This window comes from Prionailurus bengalensis, chromosome E4, assembly GCF_016509475.1.
Source record: "Prionailurus bengalensis isolate Pbe53 chromosome E4, Fcat_Pben_1.1_paternal_pri, whole genome shotgun sequence".
NCBI lineage: Eukaryota > Metazoa > Chordata > Mammalia > Carnivora > Felidae > Prionailurus > Prionailurus bengalensis.
In genome coordinates this window covers 42,512,557-42,539,957 of record NC_057360.1, presented here as the reverse complement: position 1 = coordinate 42,539,957, position 27,401 = coordinate 42,512,557, and the positions used below count along the sequence as shown (strand labels likewise).

General features: G+C 52.3%; 1 protein-coding gene across 4 annotated transcripts in view; it reads left to right on the top strand.

The window, feature by feature from the left end:
- The first annotated feature begins 1,564 nt into the window (after positions 1 to 1,564).
- PIK3C2B (phosphatidylinositol-4-phosphate 3-kinase catalytic subunit type 2 beta) overlaps positions 1,565 to 27,401 on the top strand; it is a 66,358-nt gene continuing 40,521 nt past the window's right edge. The window contains exons 1-3 of one of the 4 annotated variants that reach the window (XM_043568824.1): positions 1,565 to 1,992; positions 14,399 to 14,501; positions 23,984 to 25,004. In XM_043568824.1, coding sequence (XP_043424759.1) covers positions 24,072 to 25,004 — 933 coding nt within the window. In that variant the 5' untranslated portion in view covers positions 1,565 to 1,992; positions 14,399 to 14,501; positions 23,984 to 24,071. Of the gene's footprint in view, positions 1,993 to 14,398; positions 14,502 to 23,983; positions 25,005 to 27,401 lie in introns of those variants that run through there. The other 3 variants (XM_043568823.1, XM_043568825.1, XM_043568826.1) reach the window with 3 other exon arrangements.

Below are 27,401 nucleotides of genomic sequence, written 5' to 3'. Positions count from 1 at the left end.
TGTCACAAGTATTTGCCTCGCCAACAAGTGGTGAATGGGGGAGTAAATAAACACATGTTTTTATCCCCCGTGGCTCTCGAGGATCGGGACTAGGATCATGTGTACATTATGATGTACGCGCCGCATTCTGTCTAGCCATTAACAAGTTTCACTCACATTCTCTCATTCGAGTCCCATAACAGCCCGGAGTAGGAAGTGAAGCTGATATTACTGATGCTTAAGAGGGTGGAGGGGGCTACGCAAGGTCACCTGGCAGAGGGCCGAGAGAAATGCAAACTTCTCCTTCTCATTAGGGATCCTTTGCATTCACTCAGATTTCGTCTTATATGAGAACAAAACAATATCCCAAGAAATCCTTGTGAACCACAAAGTCACTTTTCATATTGTTCCCCCCCCCGGCCCCCCCCCCCCCACGTAGGACGTCCTCCGGTTATTCAAATTCCTTCCTAATAAATAGCCTCTTACTGAGCTCTGGAGTCTCTTCCAATTCTACAACTATGAATCTAAGTATCGTGTTGGCTTTGTTGCACAGTTTTGTATTAATGAGGAAAATTTAAAGGCCCTGTATCTTATTGAAAAGGCCCTTCTGACATTTTTTTAAAAAGTAAAACTCTAGTAAACCCTAAACAGACTGAAATAGTAGCATTTCAATAAATATTTCCTTGAGACCAGGGAAGGGGTAGGTTGGCAGACGTTTCCATGGGATTCCCCTGGCTGGGGAGGGCTAGGCTTCTGAGGGAGGCTGGGAGCCTTGAGACCCTGGACACCTGAAGGGGACTGCAGAGCGGGGGGGCCTGGGAGTCGGGTGTTGATCCTCACACACCCGCCAGAAAGGAAGGAGGGCCCTGGGGGAGAATGGGATACAAGTGTGAGGAAAATGTACTTTGAGATCAGGGATCATAGTTACTATGCCAAGCAAATGCAAGTGAGGAGCTGGCCAATTCTCGGTTTCTTTTGGGTGGAGTCTTTAGGAAAATTCTTCTAGAGACCACTGCTCGAAGAAAGGCGCTCGGAGTAAAAATGTTAAACATGACCTACTGAATGGAAAGAAGCGGGTTTTTTTCCCTACCATAGTTGGGGTGGAGGCCGCTCTACCTCCCCCACCCCTACTAAGGGTTGCTATTGTCTGGGGTTCAGGTGGGACGACCCACTTGAGCGAACAGAAAACCCAACGAGGCTGAGCGCACAGCGCGGTGACAGCTCCCCCTCTGCCGCCCTCAAGGTAGGGACTTTGGCGGGCGTCGCAATCCTGATAAAGATGGGGGCGGAGGGGGGATGTCCTCGAACCGCTAAGTGGTTCGTTTTCAGCCGAAGGGCCGGGCGTGTATCCCACCCGGAGCAAAGGGGCCCCCGCAGGGAGAAGTAACGACCATCCGCAGAATCCTCCCCCGGGCGGGAAGCGGCGGCGCGGGCAGTCGGGTTCCCGAGCACAATCGGACGCCAGCGCGCAGCTCGCCCCCGCGCCCCCGCCGAGAGGGAAGGAGGGAGGGAGGCGGGAGGCGGGAGGCGGGAGCGAGAGGTGGAGGGCGGTCAGGGTTCCGGGGCCCGCCCCGCCCTCGCGCTCGCCGCCGACTCGGCGCTGCGGGCTGGAGCGGGCGGCCGGGCGGCTGCCTGTCCAGGCCGGGGCTGGCCGCGCCTCGCGTCGCCGTGCAGTGCGCCGGGTCTCCGGGAGATGGCTTCTCCGCTCCCGCCCGCTGCTCCCGCTATTGTCTCGCCCGGGGTGGCCTGACTCTGCGGGCTCGCGCACGCTCGTGGTCCGGAGGGCTTCCCCCGCGCCCCCCGGAGCCGGTCCCGCGTCCTCCGCTGCCTCCCCGCCAGCCCCCGGCTCCCTCCTCCCCCCTCCCCCCCCCCCACCCGGGCCGGCGCTCGTGGCTCGCGGAGAGGGGAGCGGCGCGCGCGGGCGCGGGGACGCCTGGAGCTGCGGGGCCGGGAGCCCACGTCGCCGAGCACGCGACACGTCGGGTCTCGCAGGGAAGCCCGCAGCGAGCACAGGTAGGACGCGCATCCGGCCGGGAGCCGCCGCCCGGGGTCTGCAGATTGCCCGCCGAGCCGAGGGAGCGGAGGTCAAGGGGCTCTCCCTCCAACATGGCAACAGCCGAGGTGCAACAATGGAAGGAGCCGCGGGTTCCCGGCGGCCGGCAGAGCTGCGGACGCGGTGGCAGCGAGAGCTCCGGTTCGCGGCGCCCTGCAGGTTGCCGGCTCCCTCCGCCACCCCGCCCCAGCAGTTTCGGGGTGTCTCGCGTCCCCGCTTCTCACCCCTTTCCCACCCCTTTCCTCTAAACACACTTCCTGCCCTCCAGCTGCACGGCGATCTGAACCAACCAATGGTTTGGGGGTTGAAGATGAGAAATAAAAAGCAAAACCTGCCCCGGAGTGGGGGTGGTGGGGATGGTGCTTTCTGTTGCGGTGGGTGAAAAGTCAGCATGTAGCCGGGGGAATGTATACATTTTCTGGCCAGACGGATGGCCGACTTGGCCGCTCCCTTATAAGGGTACTGCAGCACCAGGAGAAGCTTGGGGGAGAGAGAGGGACCCTCAGGCCTGACTTTCCGGGCCCTCCGCGGAGGCGCTGCTCTCCTGGCTGGTACTTGTCTCTCATTTTCAGCTCCCGACAGCGGCGACTTTGATGTTGGGGAGTTATGGCAGCTGCAGGAAGCCCTGGGGACGCTGCCAAGCAGGGGTGAGGTAGGGTGGGGAGCCTAGGGGCTTGGCTAGCTCCTGGGTTGTGAGAAGAGGTTACCGAATGTATGAGGTTAGTGCACACACCCTAATTGGCTGAGGGTGTGTGTGTGTGTGTGTGTGTGTGTGTAGAATCTGCCATTGCTCTTATTCCCCGGGCCAACCTTCTCTCCCTCTGTCCCCACCCCCTTTTGGGGTCTTTGTGGCTTCCCTGTCCCAGTCCCACCAGCCACGCCTGGAATGGAATCTCTATTGTCTCCTGCTGCCCTGATGTGGTTTTTTTTTTTTTTTTTTTTTTCCCTTCTTCTCAATTCCGCTGGTGAATTTTGTACCCTGTGCTGGCTGGTCCCAGCATGGCACCAGATTCCTTAGCACACAGCTACCCCGGCTTCCAGAAGTGGGCCAGCGCTGCCCCTCCTTCTTTCTCTAAACTACCTGACTGTCTGAGATGGGGCCAAGCAGATGTAAGCAATTTGCGCCGAATTCCAAGCCTGTATCAGTTGCTGAATGAAAACTTACTCCACTGCCGCACCAGGCCTTGGAAAGATATCGGAAGAGCCAGTGTTCCAGAGGGTGGCAAACCTGATCCCAGGTTACTCCTCCTTCTCCAGTTCCAGCTGTGCATCCTACAGCAGAGAGGTTAGGAGGCTACACAGTTACATCTCCTCCAGAGCCTGGCAGTCGCATCTGGGGTTGTGTCCATGGAAAAATTAAGTAGAGGCATATTTTATGGCTCTGCCTGGCAGCCAGCGTCCGAGGCGATGGTGGCTCTGAGCCGGAGCCCTGGACTGAGGCTGTGGCTGCTTCTCCTTTGGCCTTTGGGTGAGCTCAAGGTTTGATTTCCATGGCTCTGAGTTTACTGCTGAGTGTGCATGGGTGTGTGTGTGTCTGAATTTGATCAAGCTCTCAGCCCTGGCCAGAAGGGAGCTTGTGCGTTTCCCTCTCCCTGGAAGCGTCAGTGAGGGAGGCCCATGGGTGTGCTGGATTTTCCCTGGGGTGCTCCCTCGGGATTGCCCAATGACCTGGAATTCTTCTGGTCTTTGCCATGACATAGTGGCCCTCTAGCAGGCACCCCACAGCCTTGTGGGCCTCTGAACCCCTCTCATTGGTTTCCTCACCCCACCTGGGCCTGGCACTTTGCAGGTACCTCATATGGATGGGCCTTCAGCCTGGACAGCCCTGCCGCAGCCAGCAGGGAGAAAAATGAGAGAACTCTGTTGCCTTTAGGGGGTTCGTGACCGGCCATAAACTTCAGGCTCCTCACGATGCCAGGATGTGAACTTGGACGTGACAGTGCGGAGTAGTAGAGAAAAGGGTGGGTGGCTTGGGGGTCAGGAGGCTTTCAGTCCTTGTATGACTGACTTCCTAGCGCTGTGAGCATGGACAGCTTGTGAACCTAAGACTTAGTTTGTTTATCTGTAAAATGGGGAAAAAATAATACCCTGGGCTCACAAGGTTGTTTTAAGGGTGAAATACATTGCTTCCCGTGAACTGAATAAAATCATGTGTGCAGAAACACTCTGAAAGCTGCAGAGTACTATAGCAATGTGCGTTATTCACTCTTGAGTTTAGCCTTGGTAACAACAAAGGAGGGAGAGCTGGTGGGGGTTGGGGAAGGAGTGGGAGAAAGGGATGGAATAGAGAATGTTCTAGGACATGGGAAGAGTGATCTGATGATACCAAGATAGCTATGTTTTGGGTTACTTCTCTTTTTTTGGAGGGGGGTTACTTTAAAAAGGGCAGGATGGGAGCTAGGAGAGAAGAAAAGGCTGCTTAATAATATTTGTAGGGAAGTGGGGAGACATATACCGCCCCCCCACCCCAAAGGCTGGCTACTGTCCATAGAGGAGTGCTGAGCTGGCAAATAATATAATAGCTAACGTTTACTGATGTCAGTCAGCTAGTTAATGACAGAGGAGGGATTTCAAGCAGGCTGTTTCACTCCAGACCTTGTGCTCATAACCTTGATGCCACTATCGGGGAGATGTTGGGTCTTGGGAGAATGGAAAGGGATTAGCAGAGTCACGGAATTCATTCACACTGGCTTCCCTTGGATTCCAATGCCCCTGACATGTCACCAGACTGGGACATACCTTAGACAATAAACTTCTCAAGGGCAAGGGCCCAGCATCGCACCTCCTTAATTCCCAGGTATTTGGGGGTCAAGGGTGAATTCCTTGGGGTTTCTACCTCACAGCCTTTCTCTGCTTTCTCATTTGTATCCCTACCTTCAGTGTAAGGAGAAGGCTGGGGATAATGAAGTCAAGCAATTTTGCTACCTTCTGGGCAACACTAATACCGTTTGGGAATTGAGGTGCTCTGGGAAACTGAGGCAAATCTTTTGTTTTAGTATTTCTATCTCTGCTTTATTTTGTGTCTTTTTTATTTAGGAAATTATTATTTTATTTAGGAATTTAGGATACTATTATTATTATTTTATTTAGGAATTTAGGGAATTATTATTCTTGCATATCCTACATATGACTCTTAGAACCGGAAAGGATTTTGGAGATCGATGCCCTGAGAAGTGACTCTCCCAAGGTCATGCAGTTAGCGATGCTGGAACTTTACGTTTGCCCCACAGATCACAAGATGACCAATGACAGGACCTGCCTTTCAGCACCTTAGAGTCGTGTGCAGACGATTGGGAAATTCTCTTAGAACACTGGTCATGGAATTCACTCACCCCAAATTTCTATGTCGGTCAAAGAGATTAAGGACACAGAAGACACCATTTGTGCGTCGGGGCAGAGGCCTTCAAGTTCTGGAGAAGGAAGAGGAAAGAGGTTCTTGATATTCCTGAGGCAGAATGCAGAACTTGTGACTGAAGGAATCTTGCAATTCACACCTTCCTCTTTTGAGATACTTCCTGTAGGAAGTCTCATCCAGCAGAGGCTCCATGGCATTTCAAAGAGGAGCCAAAGGTCATTTGTCTCTTCAGAAAATGTTTTCCTTTCACCAAAATGTTATGACTCCTGCCTCTCTTCCTTGCTGAAAACGCTGGTCAATTCTCTTCTTCCTGGACCTTTCTCTCGAGCCACCCCTAGTCACTGAGAGTCATCTCCTGGGCAATAGTTTTCTTCTCTGCGCTTCTTCCTGCCATGATTTGTGCATCCTATGTCTCTGCTCTTGAGGGTCCTGTCCTAATGGCTAGATTCCACTTTGTCTCCTCTCCTGTATTCTCCCCAGAGGGAGATGGGTGTCCGAGATGAGAGCTGCTGTGCTCACATGGTCGGTTGCCCAGGTCCCATGCCTGGCTAAGCCAGGCCCACCAGGAGTTAACGCTATGGAGGCATCCTTTTCAGCCAAGTTCTTCTATCTCAGAGTAGTTGGTCCGCTTGGTAGCAAACCAGAAGACATAAGGGGAGGGGCAAAGGGGAAGGAACCAAGGAGATTCCATTTTCAGGAAATGCTACAGCTTACCTTGCTAGCGAGAAGAAACGGATATGAGCCTTTCTTGTCTTAGGTCGCAGGCTAATCTAGAATGTAGGTAGGTGTAATGATGGGGCTCTTCCAGGGTCGAGACCCCTCTTGAGAGCCCCCCTTTTCTGAAAGCAGGGCATCTGCCACATTCCTGATTCGCCGTGCTGTTACCCCTTCCTACAGGTAAATAAAGGAAGTTAAACTGACAAGGAGCACCTGTAAAGTGCACTTAATGCTGACCAAAACTGGAGAGATTGTTTGCAAATTGGGTATTATGGGAAGCTGGGAGAAGACATCTATATTATTTTCCCCAAGAATATTATGGCCAGGATTTCAGATTTCTGCTCTAGACCTTAAGAAGGCAGATTATTTTTTTTTTTTAAGTAAGTGAGAAGTTAGATGTAGTTCCCTGACAGGAGACTTTGAAACATAGAGTGGTTCCAAAGGGATAGCCAAGTCTCCCAAGTGCAATTTTGATGACGCTGTTGCAGACCGTTTCAGCAAGGAAGGCGAAAAGGAGCCACCTGAGCTCAAGTTCAAGTACCACGAGGCAAGAGCATATGATGAAGAATAACCACCGGCACTGAGTGTCCACCTGTAGCTATTTTTTGTTTTTGGGGGTTTTTTTGTTCTTGTTTTTAGTTTTTATTTTAATCCCTGTTAGTTAGCATACAGTTTTATATTAATGTCAGGTATTGTCCGCCTGTAGCTTCTCAAACGTTATCTGTACTTCCCCCTTCCCTAACCCTAACCTTGGAGAAAACCGCGATGATGAAATTGTCTCGTCCCCTTTCACCGATGTGAGACCTGAGGTTGCGGTTAGGTTTAGTTCAAATTAAGATTCCGAAACATGCCGAAGATTGTAGGACTAGTTAGAGAAGAAGCAAAGTTTGAGTCCAGGTCAGGAAACTTCCAGCACCTGTGTTTCTTCCCTTGGTGCTCCCCTGAGGGGACCGCTGAGAAGAAGTGTCAGTGAGCCCCAAGTTCTGAATGAGACAGGGCTTCCCCAAGAGTCCGCTGACAGAGTTGACAACAGAAATGGTTGTTTTCAAAGCCATCTGTGGTGAAGCTATGGTCACAAAGGGAGATAAGTCAGAGAATGTTTAAAAAAGAACTCATTCATTCAGCAGATGTTTTTTGAGGGCTTACTAATAATGACTTCAGGTGCTTTCAGTGATGAGGACTGATAGCCTTCCAGAACTTACAGTTGAGTGGGGAATACAGGGAAGTAAATGGGCTGTGTGTTGGGGGCGGGGTGGGGGTCGGGGGTGAAGCATGGGATGCTTTGGAAACTCATAAGTGGGATACTTGGGGTAGTCAGACGTCCTGGAAGAAATTAAATGTTAGTCAAGGGGCTCCTGGGTGGCTCAGTCGGTTAAGTGTCCGACTTCGGCTCAGGTCATGATCTCACGGTTTCTGAGTTCGAGCCCCGCATCGGGCCCTGTGCTGACAGCTCAGAGCCTGAAGCCTGCTTCCGATTCTGTGTCTCCCTCTCTTTCTGCCCCTCCTCTGCTCATGCTCTGTCTCTCCCTCTTTCAAAAATAAATAAAAACATTAAATGTTAGCAAGATCTGAACAATGAGTAGAAATTGGGGTGGGGGATGAAGTGAAAGGCAAAGGGGGTGAAGTGAAGGTACTTTAATCTGACCAGAACCATTGAAGGAGTTTACCTTTTATCTTTTATTCACAACGTACCTGATGCTCTCCTCAGTGCACAGCAGTGGAAGAAGACAGACATGGTCCCTGTCCTTCTGGAGTTTGTATTCTGGGAGAATTTAGTTCACTAAGGAATAAATTAAACCAAGCTTTTTTATTTTGCTGACAGGGATTCTATACTGGTATATCAGGGAATTCCTCATAGATAAACTCTGGCGGAACTTAGGGAAAGTTTGAGAAAGACTCTTGTGACAGTCCTATGGGTAACATGGGGTGGAGGCAAGAGGTGGGTTAATTGATGGTTGGTTCCTTGTTCTCCGACAAAAACATCTTCAGTGCCTCTGTTCATTCATTCTTACATCTATTGATTCATCAACTGAAGGGCAGTATAAATTCAGTATGTACATACGAGTATGGCTTCGGACCCAGATTCCATGGGTTCAAAGCCTAGCTCTCCCTCATGCTAGTTGTTTGACTTTGGGAAAGCTACTTGATTTCTCTGTGCTTCTGTTTCCTTGTTTGTAAGATGGGGGTAAATAATAGTATGGGGGGTGGGAGGGGAAACAAGCTGTGGTAAAAATGAAATGAGTTCATTAATGAACCATCTAGAATAGGGCCTGATAAATAGTAAGGGCTTCGAAAATGGTGGCGGTTACAATTACATTATCATCCTTCAGGCAAGTTTGTGCTGAACCCTAGGGATACAAACTTAAAGTCAATATGGTCCATGACCTTGAGGTAACCACATTGTACTCCAGAAATTACAAGTGAATGCATGAGTTGCTTTATGGAATGGGGTAATCCTATAAACTCGGTATGAGGCAGTTGTCCATGGCTGCCCCAAGAGGTGGTATAATCTGAGGCAGCATTTCATAGAAGTATAGAAGCTAGGACAATAGCGTTTAATATTTGGGGGGCTTCTAAATTCCAAGAATCTAATAAATGCAATGGGGTATCAACCCGGAAACGTAAACTACAATTTTGCCTTCCTCATCCAGAATCTCTGATTCTGTAGCAGGGAGGTGTTAAATATTCTCCTCTGGCTTGGTCTGACCACCCTCAGAACACGGTATTTAACAGCTCTGTCCCTAGTGTAAAACGCTGTGCTGAGCGTGGTGGGGAAGACAAGATAAATAAGAGGTAATTTTTGTTCTTAAGATTAATGGGCTTATGTCTGTGAAAGTGCTTTGTAACTATAAAGCACCCACCTGGATAAAAATTATTTTTATTCTAATCACTAGTAGGTATAACACAAAACACTAAATGCCATGTATATTTAAATTAAAAAAAAATTCTTTAATGTTTTATTTCTGAGAGAGACAGAGACAGAATGCAGGTGGGTTAGAGGCAGAGAGAGAGGGAGACACAGAATCCGAAGTAGGCTCCAGGCTCTGAGCTGTCAGCGCAGAGCCTGACACAGGGCTTGAACTCATGAGCTGTGAGATCATGACCTGAGCCGAAGTCGGACGCTCAACCGACTGAGCCACCCAGGCGCCCCTAAATTTTTTTTTAACATTTATTTTTTGAGAGACAGAGAGTGAGTGGGGGTGGGGCAGAGAGAGAGAGAGAGAGAGAAGGAGACACAGAGTCGGAAGCAGGCTCCAGGCTCCAAGCTGTCAGCACAGGGCCTGATGCGGGGCTCGAACCCACGGACTGCGAGATCATGACCTGAGCCGAAGTCTGACGCTCGTCCCACCAAGCCACCCAGGCGCCCCAATGCTGTGTATATTTAAAGATGTTCAAAAGAGAGCAAAAGTCACTTTCTGTCATAGGAGATGATAGAAGGCTCAAATACAAGGGCAGGTGTTTGTAGAGGGCAAGCCAGAGAGGATTCCAGAAGGCACTAGCATGACCGAAGATTCATGGGAAAACTTGTGGCCCCACGGAATGTTTAATAACCATCAGTATTTGGGGGGCCTGCAGGGAACTGGGCTGGGCCTCAGTGTGGGGAGTCTTGAATGTCCAGTATGAAAGCAGGGAGAGACAGAAACCTTTTCGTCAGAAGGATGATATGAACAGAGCCATTGCTCCAGGGTTGTGGCTGTAGAGCAGATGCTTTAGGGGTCAGTGGGGAGACAGAGACGCTTAGGAGGTTGTTTCAATTGTTCGGATAAGAGAAAGAATAATAATCTTTGGTGCTAGGGCACCTAGGTGGCTCAGTCAGTTAAGCGTCTGACTTCGGCTCAGGCCATGATCTCATGGTTCGTGAGTTTGAGCCCCACATCAGGCTCCCTGCTGTCCGCACAGACCCTGCTTCAGATCCTCAGTCCCCCTCACTCTCTGCCCTTCCCCTGTTCGTGCTCTTTCTCTCTCTCTCTCTCTCTCTCTCTCTCTCTCTCTCTCTCTCAGAAATAAACAAACATTAAACAAATAATTTTTGGTGCCTAATGGGTGCTTTCAGTAGGTTATTTAACTTGAGGAAAGTAATCGGAAGCTTGGAAAGGAATGGACCAGTCTGAGAGAGACTGGAACAGGAAGGCTGGGAGATTTCCTTCACTGGAAATAGACTGGTGGTGGCTCAGTCCGGAAAGAGCACTGGAGCGGGAGTCTGGGACCCGCCTCTAGTTTCTAGTCCCACTTCTGTCACTGACTTGCTGTGTGACTCCAGACAAGGCATTTCTCCTTCTGGTCCTTGGTTCTTTCTCTCTCTCTCTCTCTCTGTTTTTTATTTGAGTATAGGCGACACACAATGTTACCTTGGTTTCAGGAATACGACTTCTCTGTATGTTACGCTGTGCTCACCAGCGCGGCTACCGTCCGTTACCGTGCGATGCTGGTGCAGTATCGTCTGCTAGATTCTCTGTGCTGTGCCTTTTATTCCTGTGACCTACTCATTCCATAACTGGAAGCCCGTATCCCCCACTCCCCTTCTCCCATTTTGACGCTCAGCCTTTGGTCCTCTTATCTGGAAAACGGTGCGTCGTCCTTTGGTTTCCTCATGTTTATTATTTGCTTGCTTTTGAGGGGCTTGCGACGGTGAAGAAGTGTCTTGGGGTGTCGGGGGAGAGGGTGGAGGCGTTGTACCAAGATAATCACCAACGTCAGCTTGCCCGTTGGGTAAAATGTGACGTGCCTGGGTCCCATTCTGTGAGATAGGAGAAACGCTATGAGTTTTGGCCGGAAACAGGTTCCAGTTTAATGCCTGATTTTGTCGTTTACTAGTTGTGTGACCTTGGGGGGGGAGGGCAGTAAATTATTCAGTCCTTTTCCTCTTTTCCGCTTGCCTCATCCATTAAATAAGGATATTAATATCCACACGTAAGGATTGTTGTGAGGATTAAACAAGACAAAACCTGGCACAAAATGCCAGAGGAGAAAAGCAGGTGTATTTCTTTCCTCACTTGACCTCCCCCGACCACGCTGCCTGCCCCCCTCCCTTTCCCTTTCCCCTAAACAAAGTATGACACCTTCCCTCCAGGGAGGACTGGGGACGTATCCCTGGGGATACTAACTTGACAGACTTTGTGATGGTGTTTACAGACATTGGACTGGCATTTCAGCAAGGTGCCTATGGAACCTTAGCCCTAATGGGCCTGCACCCACGGTCACACCCTGGCTACACTTACCCAGCTGCCAGCAGTGTCACCTAATCCCTACTGAGAATGGTCTGTGACTCCTGCTACCCTGGTGCCCTGAGTGAGGGTCACATGGGCAAGGCCCCCATAAAGACGGGGCTGGTGGGATGTTAATGAGCTATGCTGTGCCAGGCTGATCACCCCTCTGTCGAAGGTCCCCTTTGCTCAGCGTAGACTGAGGCCCTGCTCCCGGAGACCTCGGTCTCCCTTGGGACCTTCCTGTGCAGAGTGGGGCATGGGAGATGGGAGAAAGGCATCAGGCAGGTACAGAGCAACACCAAGTCGTTGTGTCACACACGCACACAGCCTCAGAATGTTAAGGAGACACTGAAAGCAAAAGCAGGAATTGGAAGGATTGACCAGGGAAGGCTTCTGGGGCTCTTGAGTCAGAGTGGGAAGAGGAGAGACAGAGAAAGTAGGAAAGGGGAGGGAGCCTCCAGCTGCACCCAGGGCTTTGGAGGCCCTAAGAGTCAACCGGGTGGGGAAATAGGGTACGGGGAGTCTATTACCAGGCTGTGAGTGCCGATGGGTCCTTCTGAGGACTCTGGAACCTACCGCTGGGACAGGTCTGGAGACCAGACAGATGTGGGGAGTCCTGGCTGGGATCTGGTACCACCGGACACTGCCTGCTGCCTCCTTCCCAGGCTGCCATCTCTGTATCCCTTTCCCTGTGGTTTGGGGATTCTGAACACTGGGAGGCCATCTCGGAGAGGGTCTCAATCTTCGTTCCCTCTTAGGGCCCAGCATCCTGAGTGGAGTTTCTCCTTTGACTGGGGTAAGCTAGCATCCTTAGTCTCCCTTGGGGGTCAGTGTCCTTGGCTGACCCTGAGCAGGATATCCTTCTCAGCTACTGAAGAAGGCCTGGGGGCCTCCTGGGTCAATCTTGGCCAACAATACCCAAGGCCGGGGTTAGAAGGGGTCAGTGACTTAGAGACCAAGCTGCCTGCTGGGCCTCGCTGAGGGGGACATGAGTTCTGGACAAGGACAAGAGATGCCTAGGCCTCAGGAGCTGAGACCAGGGAGGCCATGAGGAGGCACAGCCACCATCAAGATCCACCCCGCCTACCTATTAATGGGTCATTCCTCCCAGGCCACTGGAAATTTCCCTTTCCACTTCCAGAATGGGTTGGGTTGGGCCCTCCTCTGCTCAGACTCTGCTTTTTTAGATGCAAATGTCCCTGGGTGGGACTAACACCTTGGCCTCTCACACCCCTGTGTAAATTAGTATCAGATGTTTGCTGGTGTTTTGTGTGTGTGTGTGTGTGTGTGTGTGTGTGTGTGTGTGTGTGTGTGTTTCTGGGCTGTAAGATGGGGGCTGCTTGAGAGCGGCACCCCTTTCCTTTCCTACCCTGGTCTGTGGGGATCTCAGGGCCTTTCCACTGCACCCTGAACTTAGGAAATAACTGAGCACCTCTGAGGCCTGCCAGAAGCTAGGTGGCCCTTGGGCGAAGGTCCCCCTGGGCTCAACTGCCTGGAGTGCCCTTCCCTTGCATTCTGGCTCCCTGGTCCCCTCCGGGCCTGCGAGCCTGCCTCCAGTAGGCTGGAATGTGGATGCCGAAGGCCCAGAGCTGCTCCCTGGAGCGGAAAGGTCCTGTTTTCCTTTTTCTTCCGGGTTCACCCTTCCATCTATTTTCTCAGCCGTCTTTGCCAGGGACACTAAGATCATGACCTCTTGGTGTCTAAGTCCACTTCCCCAGGCGGCTGATGAGGGAGTGAGTGAGGTGGAGGGGATGTGCAGGGGAGGGGGGGGGACCTGGAGGGTGGGAAGGTATGGGGGGTATGCAGGGGCAGATGTGGGTAATTGTGGAAGGTGTGGGGATTGTGCGAGGTACGCGGGGTACAGAGGCGTGTGTGCTTGGGGGAGGGGTATGGAGTATGCATGGAGAGTGGGGGGGGGTACCTGCAGGTGCTTGGGGGAAGGTATGGGTGTGTGTAGGGTGGGGAGGGAGGAGGTGGAAGAGGTAGGTCTTGGGGGGTGAGGGGTGTGCACAGGGAAGGGAGTGTGCGGTAGTAGCTACGTATGGATGTGTGGGGGGACGTGGGGGAAGGTGTGGGGGTACATGCAGTTCATGTGATTACCAAGGCTGTAGGTCCCTGAGAATGACTAGTCTACCAGGGATTTTCTTGATCTGGGGAGTTAGCACGAACTGCAGATACTCTTTCTTATCAGATCACATGTCCAGGTTGCTGTTTTAGGGACTGCGGTGGCAGAGGGGCAGCGGGCAGGGCTTGCATACCACGTAGAGCCTTCCCACTGGGATGGAGGAGGGCAGCTTGCCCTGGGCCCGGTGGCATGGTATGGGGCCTGGTCTCTAGCTCCTCAGGTTCCCGAGGAAGACTGGCTCAGCCTTTTTCTGCTTGACTTCCTTTTGGCCTTCCTGCAAGCTGAGCAGGTGGCTCTCAGCCAATGGCAGCCCACCGCCCCCACAGCCTGTCCCTGCCCACTGGCTCCCTCACCCAGGCTTACAGGCAGCCGCCCCCAACCTTCCCACAGACCACATGGGGGCTGGGGCCCCACTTTCTGCACTCTGTGTGTGTGTGATCATTCTGGGGACCGGTCCTCCAAGTCCTTCTCATTCTCATCCTGGGGTTTGGTCCCAGGGCTGTACTTGTGGGGGCAGATAGCACAGGGCTAGGGACAAGATTGTTCCTGAGTATTAGCACCCTACGGCCCCCCACATCGGGTCGGTGGCCCCTTCCCCACCCTGCCACAGATCCAGTATGAGCCCCCGGGGCAAAGTCGCTGACCCTTAGTGGGCCTCAGTCTGCTCATCTCTGATGGTCAAGGGGGCCCTGTTGTGGGGAAGGGAGATCGCTTCCCTGATGTCTAAGGAAGTTGCTACCAGAAAACAACCAAAGGATTGTTAGAAGTGAATTAATTGGAGATGCTCCTTAAAAATCCAAGCTCTGATCTCCAGCAAAGATGTCCCTCTGGAGATCGTCCCACTGGCATTATTCCGCGCACTCTCGTTAGTCCGATGCCTCTGCAGTTCCCCGAGCTACACCCCCCTCCCCTTGCCGTGGGCCTGGGCCAAAATCTGAAGTGCTGCTCCTTGCTTCTTGCAGACTCTGATGGGTTAGCCCCGCCCAGCGTGCCCAGCATGTGAGGACTTGGGGCAGCAGCACGGAGCAGTGAGGTGGCCCCACACTGCCTCTCCTCTTCCCTCCGGTGAGTCCTCCAGGCAAAGCAGAGGCTCTTTGGTGTGCTGTTTTCCCTCTGGTGCCATGGGCCGTTTGGGAACAGCTGTGACCTGCTTTCTGGATTCTGTTTAATGGGCTGGCCTCCTCCAGGGAGTTTCCCCAGCCTACACAGGAATCCTGGAGAACTGGATTCCAAAGGACTGAGCTGGGGAAGCTGGACTGGAGGTTCAGCTGGAGGTGACAGGTGACAGCAAGGGGCCTTGCAGGAACCCTTGGTTTGCAGGAAGCCAATGGCCCTGTGTGACAAAGTAAAGGAGGGGGTGGCAAGGATCGTGAGGGCTGCTGTGTCCCCATCCCGCTTTCCACCTGTTTTGTGACATCCTCCTCCCAGAGGGGCTTCCTTTATACTTCGTGGAGTCTCTAATACCCTCAGAGAGATTAAAGGTTCATAGATGTTGGTGTTTGGAAATTGTTGGGGTTGTTTTTATGACACGGGATGGGCTGGTGTAAATCTTGTCTGAAACGAACTTCCCTTAGGAATCCCCTCAGCTAGAGGCAAACCATAAGAGACTCTTACATACAGAGAACAAAGGGAGGGGTGCCGGAGGGGATGGGCTAAATGGGTGATGAGCATTGAGGAGGGCACTTGTTGGGACGAGCACTGGGGTGTTATATGTGAGTGACGAATCACTGAATTCTACTCCTGAAAGCATTATTACACTACACGTTAACTAACTTGGATTTAAATTAAAAAAAAAAAAAAAAAAAAAAAAAAAAAAGGAATCCCCTCGGCTGGAGACCAAGATTAGCACAGGAAGGTCATCCTGGGAGCTCCTCCCCCCCGCCCCCCCCCATCCTATCCCACTGCCTTTCTCTGGAGGGCCAAGGAAGCTGGAAGGGTAATTCTTTTATTTATTTATTTTTAATGTTTGTTTATTTTGAGAGAGAGAGGGACCATGAGTGTGTGGTAGGGGCAGAGGGAGAGGGAGAGACAGAATCCCAAACAGGCTCAGTGCCGTCATTCCAGAGCCCGACTTGAACCTTGAGATCATGACCTGAGCCAAAATCAAGAGTCCCAACGCTTAACTGACTGAGCCACCTAGGTGCCCCCTGGAAGAGGAATTCCTTTTTTTTTTTTTTTTCTTGGTGCAAAAAGGTGATTTTATTAAAGCACGGGAACAGGACCCATGGGCAGAAAGAGTTGCCCAGGGATTGTGAGAAGAGACTGCTTATATACCTGGGAGTTGGGGGAAGTAAAGGCATTCTTAACCACATGCTGCTTGGAGGGAACCCAGCTGATCAGAACTAGAAGGGCTGGTTTTTGAGGCTGTGGTGGCTGAGGGCAGGTGGGGGTGGTAGGAAGCAGGAAGTATAGACCAGACAGAGAGGAGATGTGGCGGCTCTGGCTCCAGGGATGGTTCCTGGATTAGAGATCCACACACTGCCAAGACCTCTCTTCCCTCTTTGCCAGGGGTTCCATTCAGGTGGCTGCCAGCTCCTGGCCCCTGATCCACGTCGCCAGCTCTAGGAAGGAAAGTTTTGAGAGGAGCCACGAGTTGCCTGCCCTCTTCCATCCTGACTCTCTTCTTACCCGAGTCCCAAATCTGCAGGGTTTGTGGTAGGAGCTATGATTGCCAGGGATTTTGTGTGTGTGTGTGTGTGTGTGTGTGTGTGTGTGTGTGTGTGCGCGCGCGCGCGCATAGACCAGCTGCACACGTGATTTCTGAGCTGGACTAGAGGACTCTTGGACTCTGAATGCAAACAGAGCTCTATCTAACCATGTCGCACAGGCTTCTGGCATCTGTCTCTGCTCTCCTAGGACCCAGAGAACCCTCTACGAACTCCAGTGTCAACTTTGGCTTCAAATTAGTGGAGTGTCCAGGGGTAGGCCCAGGGAGTCCAGGGATGAAAAATGAAGTTCCAGCAGCAAAGGCTGAATCACGTGGGGCTGCTTTAATTTGGCGCAGAGGATGCTAGAGAGGAGCTGGATGAGTAGGACAAGAGCACAGGCGGCTGTTTTGTGTCTCCCCACATTTGGAACTCAGTGACAGCCACAGAGAAGAAACAGACAGGAGAAAGACCTTGTGGGTGCATGTGACTCCGTGATGGGCCTGACATCAAAGAACCTCGTGGAGCTGTGTACAACCTATAGGCTTACAGTGCAGATCAGATATACATCTGTTTGAGACAGGGAGCCTGACCTTTTGGACACACCTTCCTGTTGGGGGAGTTGACGCAGGGCATGCTGAATTCCTTCCTAGGACTGGGCCTCTGGGGGTGGGAGTCGGGGGTGGACAGCAGGCCTGTGGAGTGAGGTGTAGGGGATGGGTCCCTGGCTGCAAAGCCAGTGAGATTTGGGGTATGGATGAGTACGGGTGTTGGGGGGTGGTGAGGGGCAGGGGTCATCTGAATACAAAATTCTGGAAGCCAGAGCTTCTATGTCCATATGGCCTCTAACCCCTTGACCTATTCTGTTCTGAGAGGAGGTGCTGAAGGCCCCTTCCTAGGTAGTCCTAGAACGGAGTCTTCTTCCCTTATTAAAAACTACTAAAAGGTGGGATGCCCAAGGCTGGGGGCTTGAGACCCTTCATATTTTTTGCCGTCTTGCTCAGTAGCTCTCCATTTTCCCTGCCCAGCGAACATGGGCCAAGACATGCAGTGTTTCCCCACTTTGTGCCCCAAGGAGGGGGGATTGAATTATTTATGGATATGTCTATCATCTTTGCTAGGTGGCGAGCTCCCCGGAAGTGTGCCACAGCCCTCTGAATACTTCTAGGGCCAGCATGGCACCTGGCGTGTAACCGGTACTCATTGGCCATTGACATTCAATTTTGGGGTTCTGGATGTGAGATGACCCAGAGCTCACAGGCTGAGCAAAGGCAGAGCAGTTCTAAAAAGGTGCCCTCCAGCCAGGCAGCCGGAAGCCCTCTGCGCGCACAGCTGGTGTCACTGCTGGCTCACTGGCACAGGGACTGAACGGAGGGGAGTGTCCTCTCCTTTGTCTCCACCCTTGGACTCCAGACCATTGTGTAGCTCTGCCCCGACCCCATTTCCTCCCCCGCCGGCCTCCAGCCATCCTTTGGCAGCTGTGTGGACTGTTCGGTGCCTGGTGCTGCTTGGACCCTGGCACCGACCTGCTCAGCCATAAGCACGCCCCTCTTCCTTCACCAGCTGCCTGGTGGGGTCCCTTTTCCCCGCTAACCTCTGGTCTTCCTGGGAGTTCTGAAACCGCGGTCTGTGGGGTCAGCCCTGGCGGCGCGTCTGAATTGCCTAGGGGAGAGGGCTTTGAACTGATCAGAGTCCAGGGATTCACCCTACTGAATCAGACCCCCCCCCCCCCAGAAGAGGGGCCAGGAACCTGTAGGTTTGAAAAACTTCCCAGATGGCGGTTGTGAACATTCCATTGTGGACTATGTATTAGATAATATTATCGTGTCCACCTTAAATGTTGTGGCTGTGCTAATGGCATTGTGTTTATATAGGAGAGCGCGCTAGTTGTTTAGAGATTCAGCCTGAAGTATCTGGAGGTGGAGCCCTTGCATCTAACTTTCAAATGGTTAAGCAGAGACGGAGCTCGCAGAGGTGGGGAAGGGAAACTGGCTGAAAGTGATCTGAAAGATGGACGCGAGCAGGGAACACAGCCATGCCACCGAGGTGTGCAACTGCAGGGGGCGCCATTCACATGGTTCTCTTTGTTGTGGTCCGAGGGTGACATTCACATAGAATACGGTGTGTGGGTACCCCGCCGCCCCCCGGAGTTGTGTGACACTGTCATACTGGCCCCAGCTGTCTCTTTTTGAATGGGCTACAAAGCCCCGGGCCCTCACCACCCCATGTCTTTCCTGGGACCTACATGGGTTTTTTTCACAGAATCCCTAGTAGCCCTTGGGGACTGAGGGAATAGAGCCGCTTCTGATTTGTCAACCAGCAGAGGCTGGCAGAGAGGGAGCTGAATTGGGGAGGGGGGCGGGGAAGGCAGGAAACCTGAGACTCTGATTGCGAAAATACTTTGTGTATCCCCACCCGTCCCAGCAAATGAAATTTGGGGCTTGACTTCTTAGAGGGGAAGCCAGGTTGCTCTGGCTCCAGGTTGTTAGGACTGTCGCTCCTGTCTTCCCTCCTCCCCCCCGTCTGGATTTCCCCTATGTCAGGCTACCACTCAATACCTTCACTCCACCTTGGGGGGGTGGAGGGGCTCTCCTGGTCCTGCGGGGGCTGCTGCTTGTCCGTCTCCTCCTTCAGATCCCTCACCATCAGAGTGAGCAAAGCACTGAGCCTTTTAGAAGGAGCAGCTGCCAGTGTGGCCCCGGGCACAAGATCTGTCAGCCGCTGGGCCTCCTCTGCCTGGCTGACAGACAGTCTGGTGGAGTCCTGGCCAGGCACCAGGGGTCGGTGGTTAGAGAGGGGTAGCTCGGCTTTCCTCATCTGAATTCCAGTCTTGGAAGAACCTCAGGAGCCAGGCCTGCTGGATCATCTGTGGGTCTGTCTTCTCTTTCCTCCCGGGGCTGGGGCTGTTCCTTAGCTCCGGGATACGGCTTTGGAGTCCGCTGAGAAATTTGACTCAAGGAAACCGATCGGTTCAAGTCAGAGTCCCAGAGCTAGGAGGTGCTTTGTGCGGTGGTCCCGTCCGTCCGCCCACCTGCCTGCACAGATGCCAAACCTGGCCCAGTTGAGGTGAACCCCAGTCCTGTGTGTGTAGGACCCCAAGGAAGGCTGCCAGCTGCATCCGGATCACTGGTCTTATGTCTAAAAACTCTTCCCGCCAGAAAGCTCTGCCCTTACATACCAGTTCCAGTTGCTTTTCTCGGTGGAAATGAGGTGAATTTGGAACTTAAGGAGCTTGATGGGGGGGGGGGGGGGGGAGAGGTGACAGATACGTACCTATTTAATTGTGAATAAACTACTTTAAGATTATATTTGAGGTGTGTACAGGGTACTGTTGGGAGCATAAAGAAGAGTTCCTTAGTCCGATCTGGGAGTTCAGAGAAAGCTTCCTGAAGAATGTGATATCTGGGCAAAGTCTGAGGGGCGAGTTAGAGTCACACAGGCAGAAAGCGCCAGGAGTTGGGAAGGGCATACCCAGGGGAAGGACAATGTTGAAAGAAGTCACTGAGGTATTGAGTACGTGGCAAATGAATGGCTGTAGATGGGAGGGAGATGGGGCAGGTGATAAAGGATTTGTAAAGGAAGCGGATAGAGAGTCTTTGAAGGGGTTGAGGCCGGGAGGAGACGATCAGGTTTACCCTTTAGAAAGAGCCTTCTGGCTTTTCTGGGGCGAATGCCTTAAAGCGGGGGCAGATTAGAAGGAAAGGAGAAGGTGACAGTTCAGTGGTGGGCATTCGGGCCTCGAGGTATGGGGTGGGCATTGAAACTGGGGGGGGGGGGTGAGATACACCTTTAGAACTGCCAATGAGTGGAACAAATGGGAAGATGAGAAGAGGCGAGGCTGCCTGAGTGTTGCCTGGGTGTTAACAGTGGCTGAGAGTGGAGTCCTGAGCCAACACCAACATTTCAGGGGTGGACAAAGGAAGAGCAGAACAAAGAAGGGAGTGGAGAACAAGAAAAAAAAAAAAATAGGGTCATGGAAGCCAAGGGGTGGAGGGTTTTGGGCAGAAGGGAAGGGTCTATAGAGCAAAATGCAGCAGCCATGTCTGGGCAGACAGAAATGCCGGTGGAATTGGATGGCCGGGATATTGTTGCTGGGGCAGTTTTTGTGGAAGGATGGGGACAGAAGCCAGATTACAGTGAATTGAAGGGCAAATGGAAATTGGGAAAGTTCGGGTGTCTTCTGCTCTTGTGTAGCTCAGCCGGGAAGGGAAGGAAGAACAGAGAAGGTATTGGCTGGAGGACAGAATGTCAAGAGAAGGTTCTTACGGCGTAGGGTTTTGGGTTTTTTTTTTTTTCATTTTCTTTTTTTAAATTTTTTTTTTCAACATTTATTTATTTTTTTGGGAGAGAGAGAGACAGAGCATGAACGGGGGAGGGGCAGAGAGAGAGGGAGACACAGAATCCGAAACAGGCTCCAGGCTCTGAGCCATCAGCCCAGAGCCCGACGCGGGGCTCGAACTCACAGACCGTGAGATCGTGACCTGGCTGAAGTCGGACGCTTAACCGACTGCGCCACCCAGGCGCCCCTTTCATTTTCTTTTTTTAAAAAAATATATTTTTGAGAGAGGGAGAGTTGGAGAGGGGCAGAGAGCGAGGCATACGGAGAATCTGAAGCAGGCTCTGCGCTGACAGCGGAGAGCCCGATGTGGGGCTCAAATTCATACACCGTGAGACAGTGACCTGAGCTGAGTCAGAGGCTTAACCAACTGAGCCACCCAGGCGCCCTCGTTTCTTTTTAAGGCTAGGAGCAGCCTGAACATGTTAAGGTGCTGAAGAGAGAGACCCCCTTAAGGAAAAGAAGTGAAGATACAGCAGAGGGAAGGGAGGTTCCTGGGATTGTGCCTCAGCAGGAGGCAGGAACCCTCTTCTCCTGAGACCAAAAAGGGCAAGAAGGGGAGGCTGAATGCAAGTGTGGATACTTTCGTGGGAAGAGAGGCAGGACGTTGAGAGAGATCATTTCCAACGGCCTCAGTATTCCTCCTCACAGTGGTGCCTGGTGAAGGCAAATCTTGATACTCTCTGGAATAAAAGGCTTGGTCCAGCTTGGAGCATTTATCTGGTATCTCCTGTCTAAAGCACTAGGACCTTCTCCTGGGACCAGTCTCCCAACTCCCAGCAGCTGTGTTCTGGGTATTTCTATCTGTTCATCCAATTCCTTTGAATTTCAAATAGCAAGACTCCCTCTTAGCCTTAGTAGGTAAAAAGTAATCTGTAAGAGGGCGCCTGGGTGGCTCAGTCGGTTAAGCATCCAACTCTTGGTTTCGGCTCAGGTTTTGATCTCATGGTTCATGGGATCAAGCCCTGCGTGGGGCTTTGTGCTGATAGCGAGGAGCCTGCTTGGGATTCTCTCTCTCTCTCTCTCTCTCTCTCTCTCTCTCTCTCCCCCTCTCCCTCTCCCTCTCCCTCCCTCTCTCTCTCTCTCTCTCACTTCCTTCCTTCCCCCTCTCCCTTTCCCGCTCATGCTCTGTCTCTCTCTCAAATAAATAAACTATAAAAAGTGAAGAAAAAAAAGGTAATCCGTAAGAAGCTGTTGAAGGGTGGGCAAACTCAACAGGCAAAGAGTCACGTCATATGCCCTGGGCTATTCCATCTTTGGGGAACTACTTGTTAAGATTCACTGAGCCAGCCATGGCCTTCAGGTCAGGGTGCTGCACCTGGGCCTGATGGAGGCACCAGGGTCCTAGACAGGCACCTCAGGCCAAGGGATACCTTTGTCCTAACTCGTTTGGGACCTGATGGAATTTGCCACCCAAGTATCCATCGGAACCTTTTTCCTTTTGACTTTTTCAACTTTCTAATCATAAGGAACAACATGCTCCTGTTTATTACCTGCTGGGTAAAGCAGCGCAACAGAATGAATAATTTTTGATGATTCCATGAAATCTTGAAGTTCTTGGCTGCTGGCACTAAGGGTCAGAAGTGGCCACTTCACCTTCACCTCCCCCAACCTAATCCGAAACATACACACACACGTGTGTCTGTGGTTCTCAGCTTCAGCTGCAGACTAGAATCTCCTGGGGTTTTTAAAAATACCACTGCTCTACCACAGACCGATTAAATTAGAATCTCTTAAGAGAACCAGGCATCAGTACTTAAAAAAAAAAAAAAAAAAAAAAGTGCCCCCGGTGTTTTTAATGAGTAACCAGGGTCGAGAACCGTTGGGCCAGGCTAGCCATGTCATTACAACCATTCAGTGCCATCTTCGTGTCGTGGCTTCTAAAGAAAAGGATACTAACAGTGGGGTACATGAAGGGGGCTGCTTGCGGGGCAAGCTAGCCTGGGGGTTCTGCCTTCCTGCCTGGCTTCCTGAGGGCCGAGGAGAATTAATACGGCACACCTATCATCCACCAAGTACCCGGGTCTCACCTGTTGCCAGGCTTTGTTTTATTGCTCACATTGGTGTATTTTGGGAGGACCTTAGTGCAGTCTGAGTAATTATACGGTCTGTTTCATTGGACTCTATTGTACATTTCACTTTATAGCTTTATGGAGGTCTATTAGACGTACAATAAACCGCACGTATTTAAAGTGTACAATTTGATAAGTTTCGACGTATTTATATATCCGTGCAGCTATTACTGCGATTAAGTCCTTGAACATATTTGTCATCCCCCAAAGTTTCCTTTATGCTTCTGTGTCATCTTTCCACCCCTTCCCGGAGAACCGCTGATCTGCTCTCTGTCACCGTAGATAGTTTTCATTTTCCAGAATTTTATATAAATGGAATCCTACATATTCATACTTTTGTGGGGGGGGGGAGGTCTGGCTTCTTTGACGCAGAATAGTTATTTTGAGATGCATCCATGTCCCTGCACGTGTCAGTAATTTCATTCCTTTTTGCCGCTGAGTTGGTATCATTATGTGCACGTAATCACATTTTTTAATCCGTTCACCTGTTGATGGACCGACCCGGGTTGTTTCCAGCTTGGGGATGTGACCAGGCTGCCGTGAATATGCGTATACGAGTCTTTGTATGGACATATGCTTTCATTTTTCTTGGGACGGTAACTAGCAGTGGGATAGTTGAGTCCTATGGTAGGCGGGTGTTTATCTTCACAAGAGGCTGCCTGTTTTCCAAAGTGGTTGTCCCATTTTTCATTCCCCACCAGCAGTGTCTGAGAGTTGTCCTCTTGTTTCCATCTTCTCTTGGCTGATGCAAGGCGCTTCCTCCTTTCCTCGGGGCACATGTGAGAGAGAGGAGGGTGGGAGCAAGGGACCACAGATGGAAACGTCTATTGATGAGTGGAAGGGTAGATGTGTTACATAGATAGAGTTGTCTTGGGATCTCTTTTTTTATTATTACTATTTTTTTTAATTATTATTTTTTTTAACGTTTATTTATTTTTGAGACAGAGAGAGACAAAGCATGAACGGGGGAGGGTCAGAGAGAGGGAGACACAGAATCCGAAACAGGCTCCAGGCTCTGAGCTGTCAGCACAGAGCCCGACGCGGGGCTCGAACTCACGGACCCGCGAGATCATGACCCGGGCCGAAGTCGGCCGCCTAACCGACTGAGCCACCCAGGCGCCCCTATTATTATTTTTTTAAATGTTTTATTTATTTTTGAGACAGAGACAGAGCATGAACAGGGGAGGGGAAGAGAAAGAGGGAGACACAGAATCCGAAGCAGGCTCCAGGTTCTGGGCTGTCAGCACAGAGCCTGACGTGGGGCTCGAACTCACAGACCGTGATATAATGACCTGAGCCAAAGTCGGACGCTTAACCGACTGAGCCACCCAGGTGCCCCGGGATCTCTTTTTTCTCTCCGTCTTTTTGTTTCTCCCCATCGGTTACAGGCACGCAAGAAGGAGGCAGTGGCCCGGATGATGTCGCCTAAGTCAGATTATTAAAACAAGTCTTTTCGTGACTGAATGATTGACATTTTTAACCCCTCACCTGCAGGTGCCGAGACACCATGCCAGAACCCTGCAGCCCTGACACTGGCAGGAAGTAGAAGGCTTCCTTGTCTCCTCGGTTACCTATCCTCACCATGTCTTCGACTCAGGGCAATGGGGAACACTGGAAGTCCCTGGAGTCGGTGGGCATCAGCCGCAAAGAGCTGGCCATGGCCGAAGCCCTGCAGATGGAGTATGATGCACTGTCCCAGCTCCGGCACGACAAGGAGGAGAACAGAGCCAAGCAGAGCACAGACCCCACTCTCATCAGCTGGGACGAGCCCGTCCTAGACTTCTACAGCAAGCCGGCGGGGAGGCAGAAGGACCTTAAGCTCTTACGCGGTCTTTCTGGCTCTGATCCTACCCTCAATTACAACTCGCTGTCCCCACAGGAAGGGTTATCCAACCACTCTACCTCCCAGGGCTCCCAGCCTGGCCCAGATCCCTGGCCCAAAGGCTCTCTGGCTGGAGACTATCTCTATATTTTTGATGGTTCAGATGAGGGGCTTTCTTTGTCCCCAGGACCAGGAGATATAGATGGCTCCTCCAAGAAACTGTCCCCACCTCCTTTGCCACCCCGAGTCTCTATCTGGGACACCCCTCCTTTGCCTCCCCGAAAGGGGTCTCCCTCATCCTCCAAGATCTCCCAGCCCAATGACGTCAACACTTTTTCTTCGGTCGAGCACCCTCCAGGCAAACTGCTAGGGCGTCGCATCCTAGAAGAGGACGAGGAGCTGGGGGGTGGGGGTCCGGGGCGCCTCCTGGGGCCTGTGGACTATGACGGGATCAATGATGCGATTACACGGCTCAACCTGAAGTCAACCTACGATGCAGAAATGTTGCGTGACACCACCAGGGGCTGGAAGGAGGGCCGGGGGCCCCTGGACTTCGGCAAGGACACTCCCGGAAAACCCGTGGCCCGGAGCAAGACCATGCCCCCTCAGGTGCCGCCCCGAACCTATGCCTCCCGCTATGCCAACCGAAAAAATACGACACCTGGCAAGAACCGCCGGATTTCCGCTGCTCCGGTGAGGACCTTGTTGTGCCTTCCGTTCCCCTTCGCAAGTGCCGTTTGGAAACGGAGAGGAGTCCTTTCTTCTTGTTGTTCCAGACCCCAGTCTGCTGCGTACTCCCCCTGGTAGTCCTCTCCTCCCCTCTGCCTCTGTCTCCTGGCCCCTGGGCCCTGGCAGGGGAGAGGAAGAGGGACGCTAGTAGAGACATGGCTCCTCCTCAGGGCCGAGTTTTGTGCCCAAACAGCCCTTGTGGGGGCAGGTGGTTTGGAATCTCGGTTCCTAGTGTGTAGTCACTTCACGAGGTAAGGACTGAACCAGGCTTAGGGGATTCTTTGTGACCCTGTGGCCGGATGGCCTTGTGGACTGGAGCAAGTTGCCTCTGCTTTCTGACCTGCGGTGCCCAAACGCTGTGTGGTAATGAGGCTCAGTCACGGCATTAACCAGTGTTTAGTGCTCACTGGTCGCCAGACCCTGGTCCAGACCCCTCAACAACCCTGCCCTGATAGTCCAAGGCATGCAGTTCTGGTCTCTCTTGTTTCAAAGCCTGCCGGTACTTGCTCTCTCCCTCTGTCTTTCTCTGTCTCCCTCTGTTTCCCTGTCCCTCTTTCTCTCTCCCCCCACCCCGCCTCTGCCCCCCCCCCGTCTCCCTCCCCCTCCCCCTCCCTCTGTCTCTGCCTCTCTCTCTCTCTCTCTCTCTCTCTCTCTCTCTCAGCTTCTATTTCTTTCTTTCTGTGTCTCTGCCTCTCTCTGTCTCTCTCTTACTCTAGTGAAATATACACAAGATTTACCCATCTTGGCCGATCTGAAGCATCCAGGTCGGTGACATTGACCACATTCACATTGTTGTGCAGCCATCACCACCATCCATCTCCTCTCACGGGGAGAATATTTAGCAAACACATGCAGGACGACAGTAATAATTTCGCTTTGACCAGCAGAGTATAAAACAGCACCGTGCCTCCATAGAAGCACAGGTGGGTTCCAGGGCAGCTTTGATCTTTTTTGCTGGCTTAAAAAAAGTGTCAGCAGGGGCACATAGGCAGCTCAGTCGGTTGAGCGTCCAACTCTTGATTTCAGCTCAGGTCTTGATCTGAGGATCGTGGGATCGAGCCCTGTGTCTGGCTCCACGCTGAGCACGGAGCCTGCTTAAGGTTCTCTCTCTCTCCCTCTGCCCCTCCCCTCCCGTTCTCACTCTCTCTCTTAATAAAAAAAAAAAAAAAAAAAATGTCAGCAGCATCATCTCCGTGGGTAGGACCTGAGGCCACTTTGAGTTTCACCTGGCTGCAGAGGGAGTCAAAAGTTACCTCATAACTGATGGCTTCCGTAGGAACAGCTTTCCACTTCATTCCGTCCCTGTTTCCTCCTTATCCATTGTTTAAGGGACACCGGGGCTTTCCCACTGTGTGTCCCAGTAATTGGGATCCTTCACAGCCTGGGAAAAGCCACGTGGTCCTTCCTTCCTGTGCTTCTGCGAAGAGAGTCCCCCAGAGCAGGATCAGTTTCTGGGATAAGTCATGACTCTGGAGCTCAGGGCTTTTTAAGGGCCCTGCTTGAGAGGTGGGGCGGCTCCTGCTATTTATAGGGACGGGGAGATTCCTGTTCCCAGCTCCGAGTTCCTCACCCAGAGCTGGGCCTGCTCGGAGTCAGGCCGCCCGGGTAGGTGGTCACCTCTGTCGCTCCCTCTCTCTCTCGCCTCCCTCCACTGCCTCGTCCTTCCCCCAACCCCTGTGTGTCACCAGGGTCCTGAGAGGGAGTGTGGTGCAAAGTCTCCTTGAAGAAGCTAGTGCAGAGCAAGAAGCTCTGGCCAGTTCTTAAGGGGCAAATGCGGCCCTGGGCTTCCCCACCTCAGCTCGGTGCGGGGGCTCATCCCACCGGGAGGGGGGACCCCTTGGACCCGCGGCCTATCCCGCCGCCCCGCTTCCGCCGGGCTTTCAGACGGAGGGACCCTCCTTATCCCAGGCCTGCGGAGCCAGCTCTGGAAATGGGTGGCTCCAAATGCCAGCCTGGTACCCCCACTGCCAGCCTGTGCCCGGCAGACTCCCCCAGCCAGCATCGGGCGATGCCACCAGGGCCTGCCAGCAGGGCAAACGTAAGTGGCTTTTGTTTTCTTATGGAGCCAGGGAGTGGTACTGAAGGGGCATGAAAATGGCCTTCAGTGGCCACTCTGTTCTCTATCCCCCTCGCCTTCCCCTCCTCTGTCTCTCTGTCTCACTGTCTCTGTCGCTCTCTCTCTCTCACCCTCACTTTTGTGGGTTAATTGCTGACAGTGGTACTATTGTTGTGAGCGGGACACAGGCTGGAACTTGGCAGAGCAAGGGCCTCACATGCCAACTGCCCCCGCTGCCGCCCTCCCCTCCGCACCCCTCCATCCTCACCCTGGGGAGCAAGGCTAATGAGAGGGGTCACTCAGAG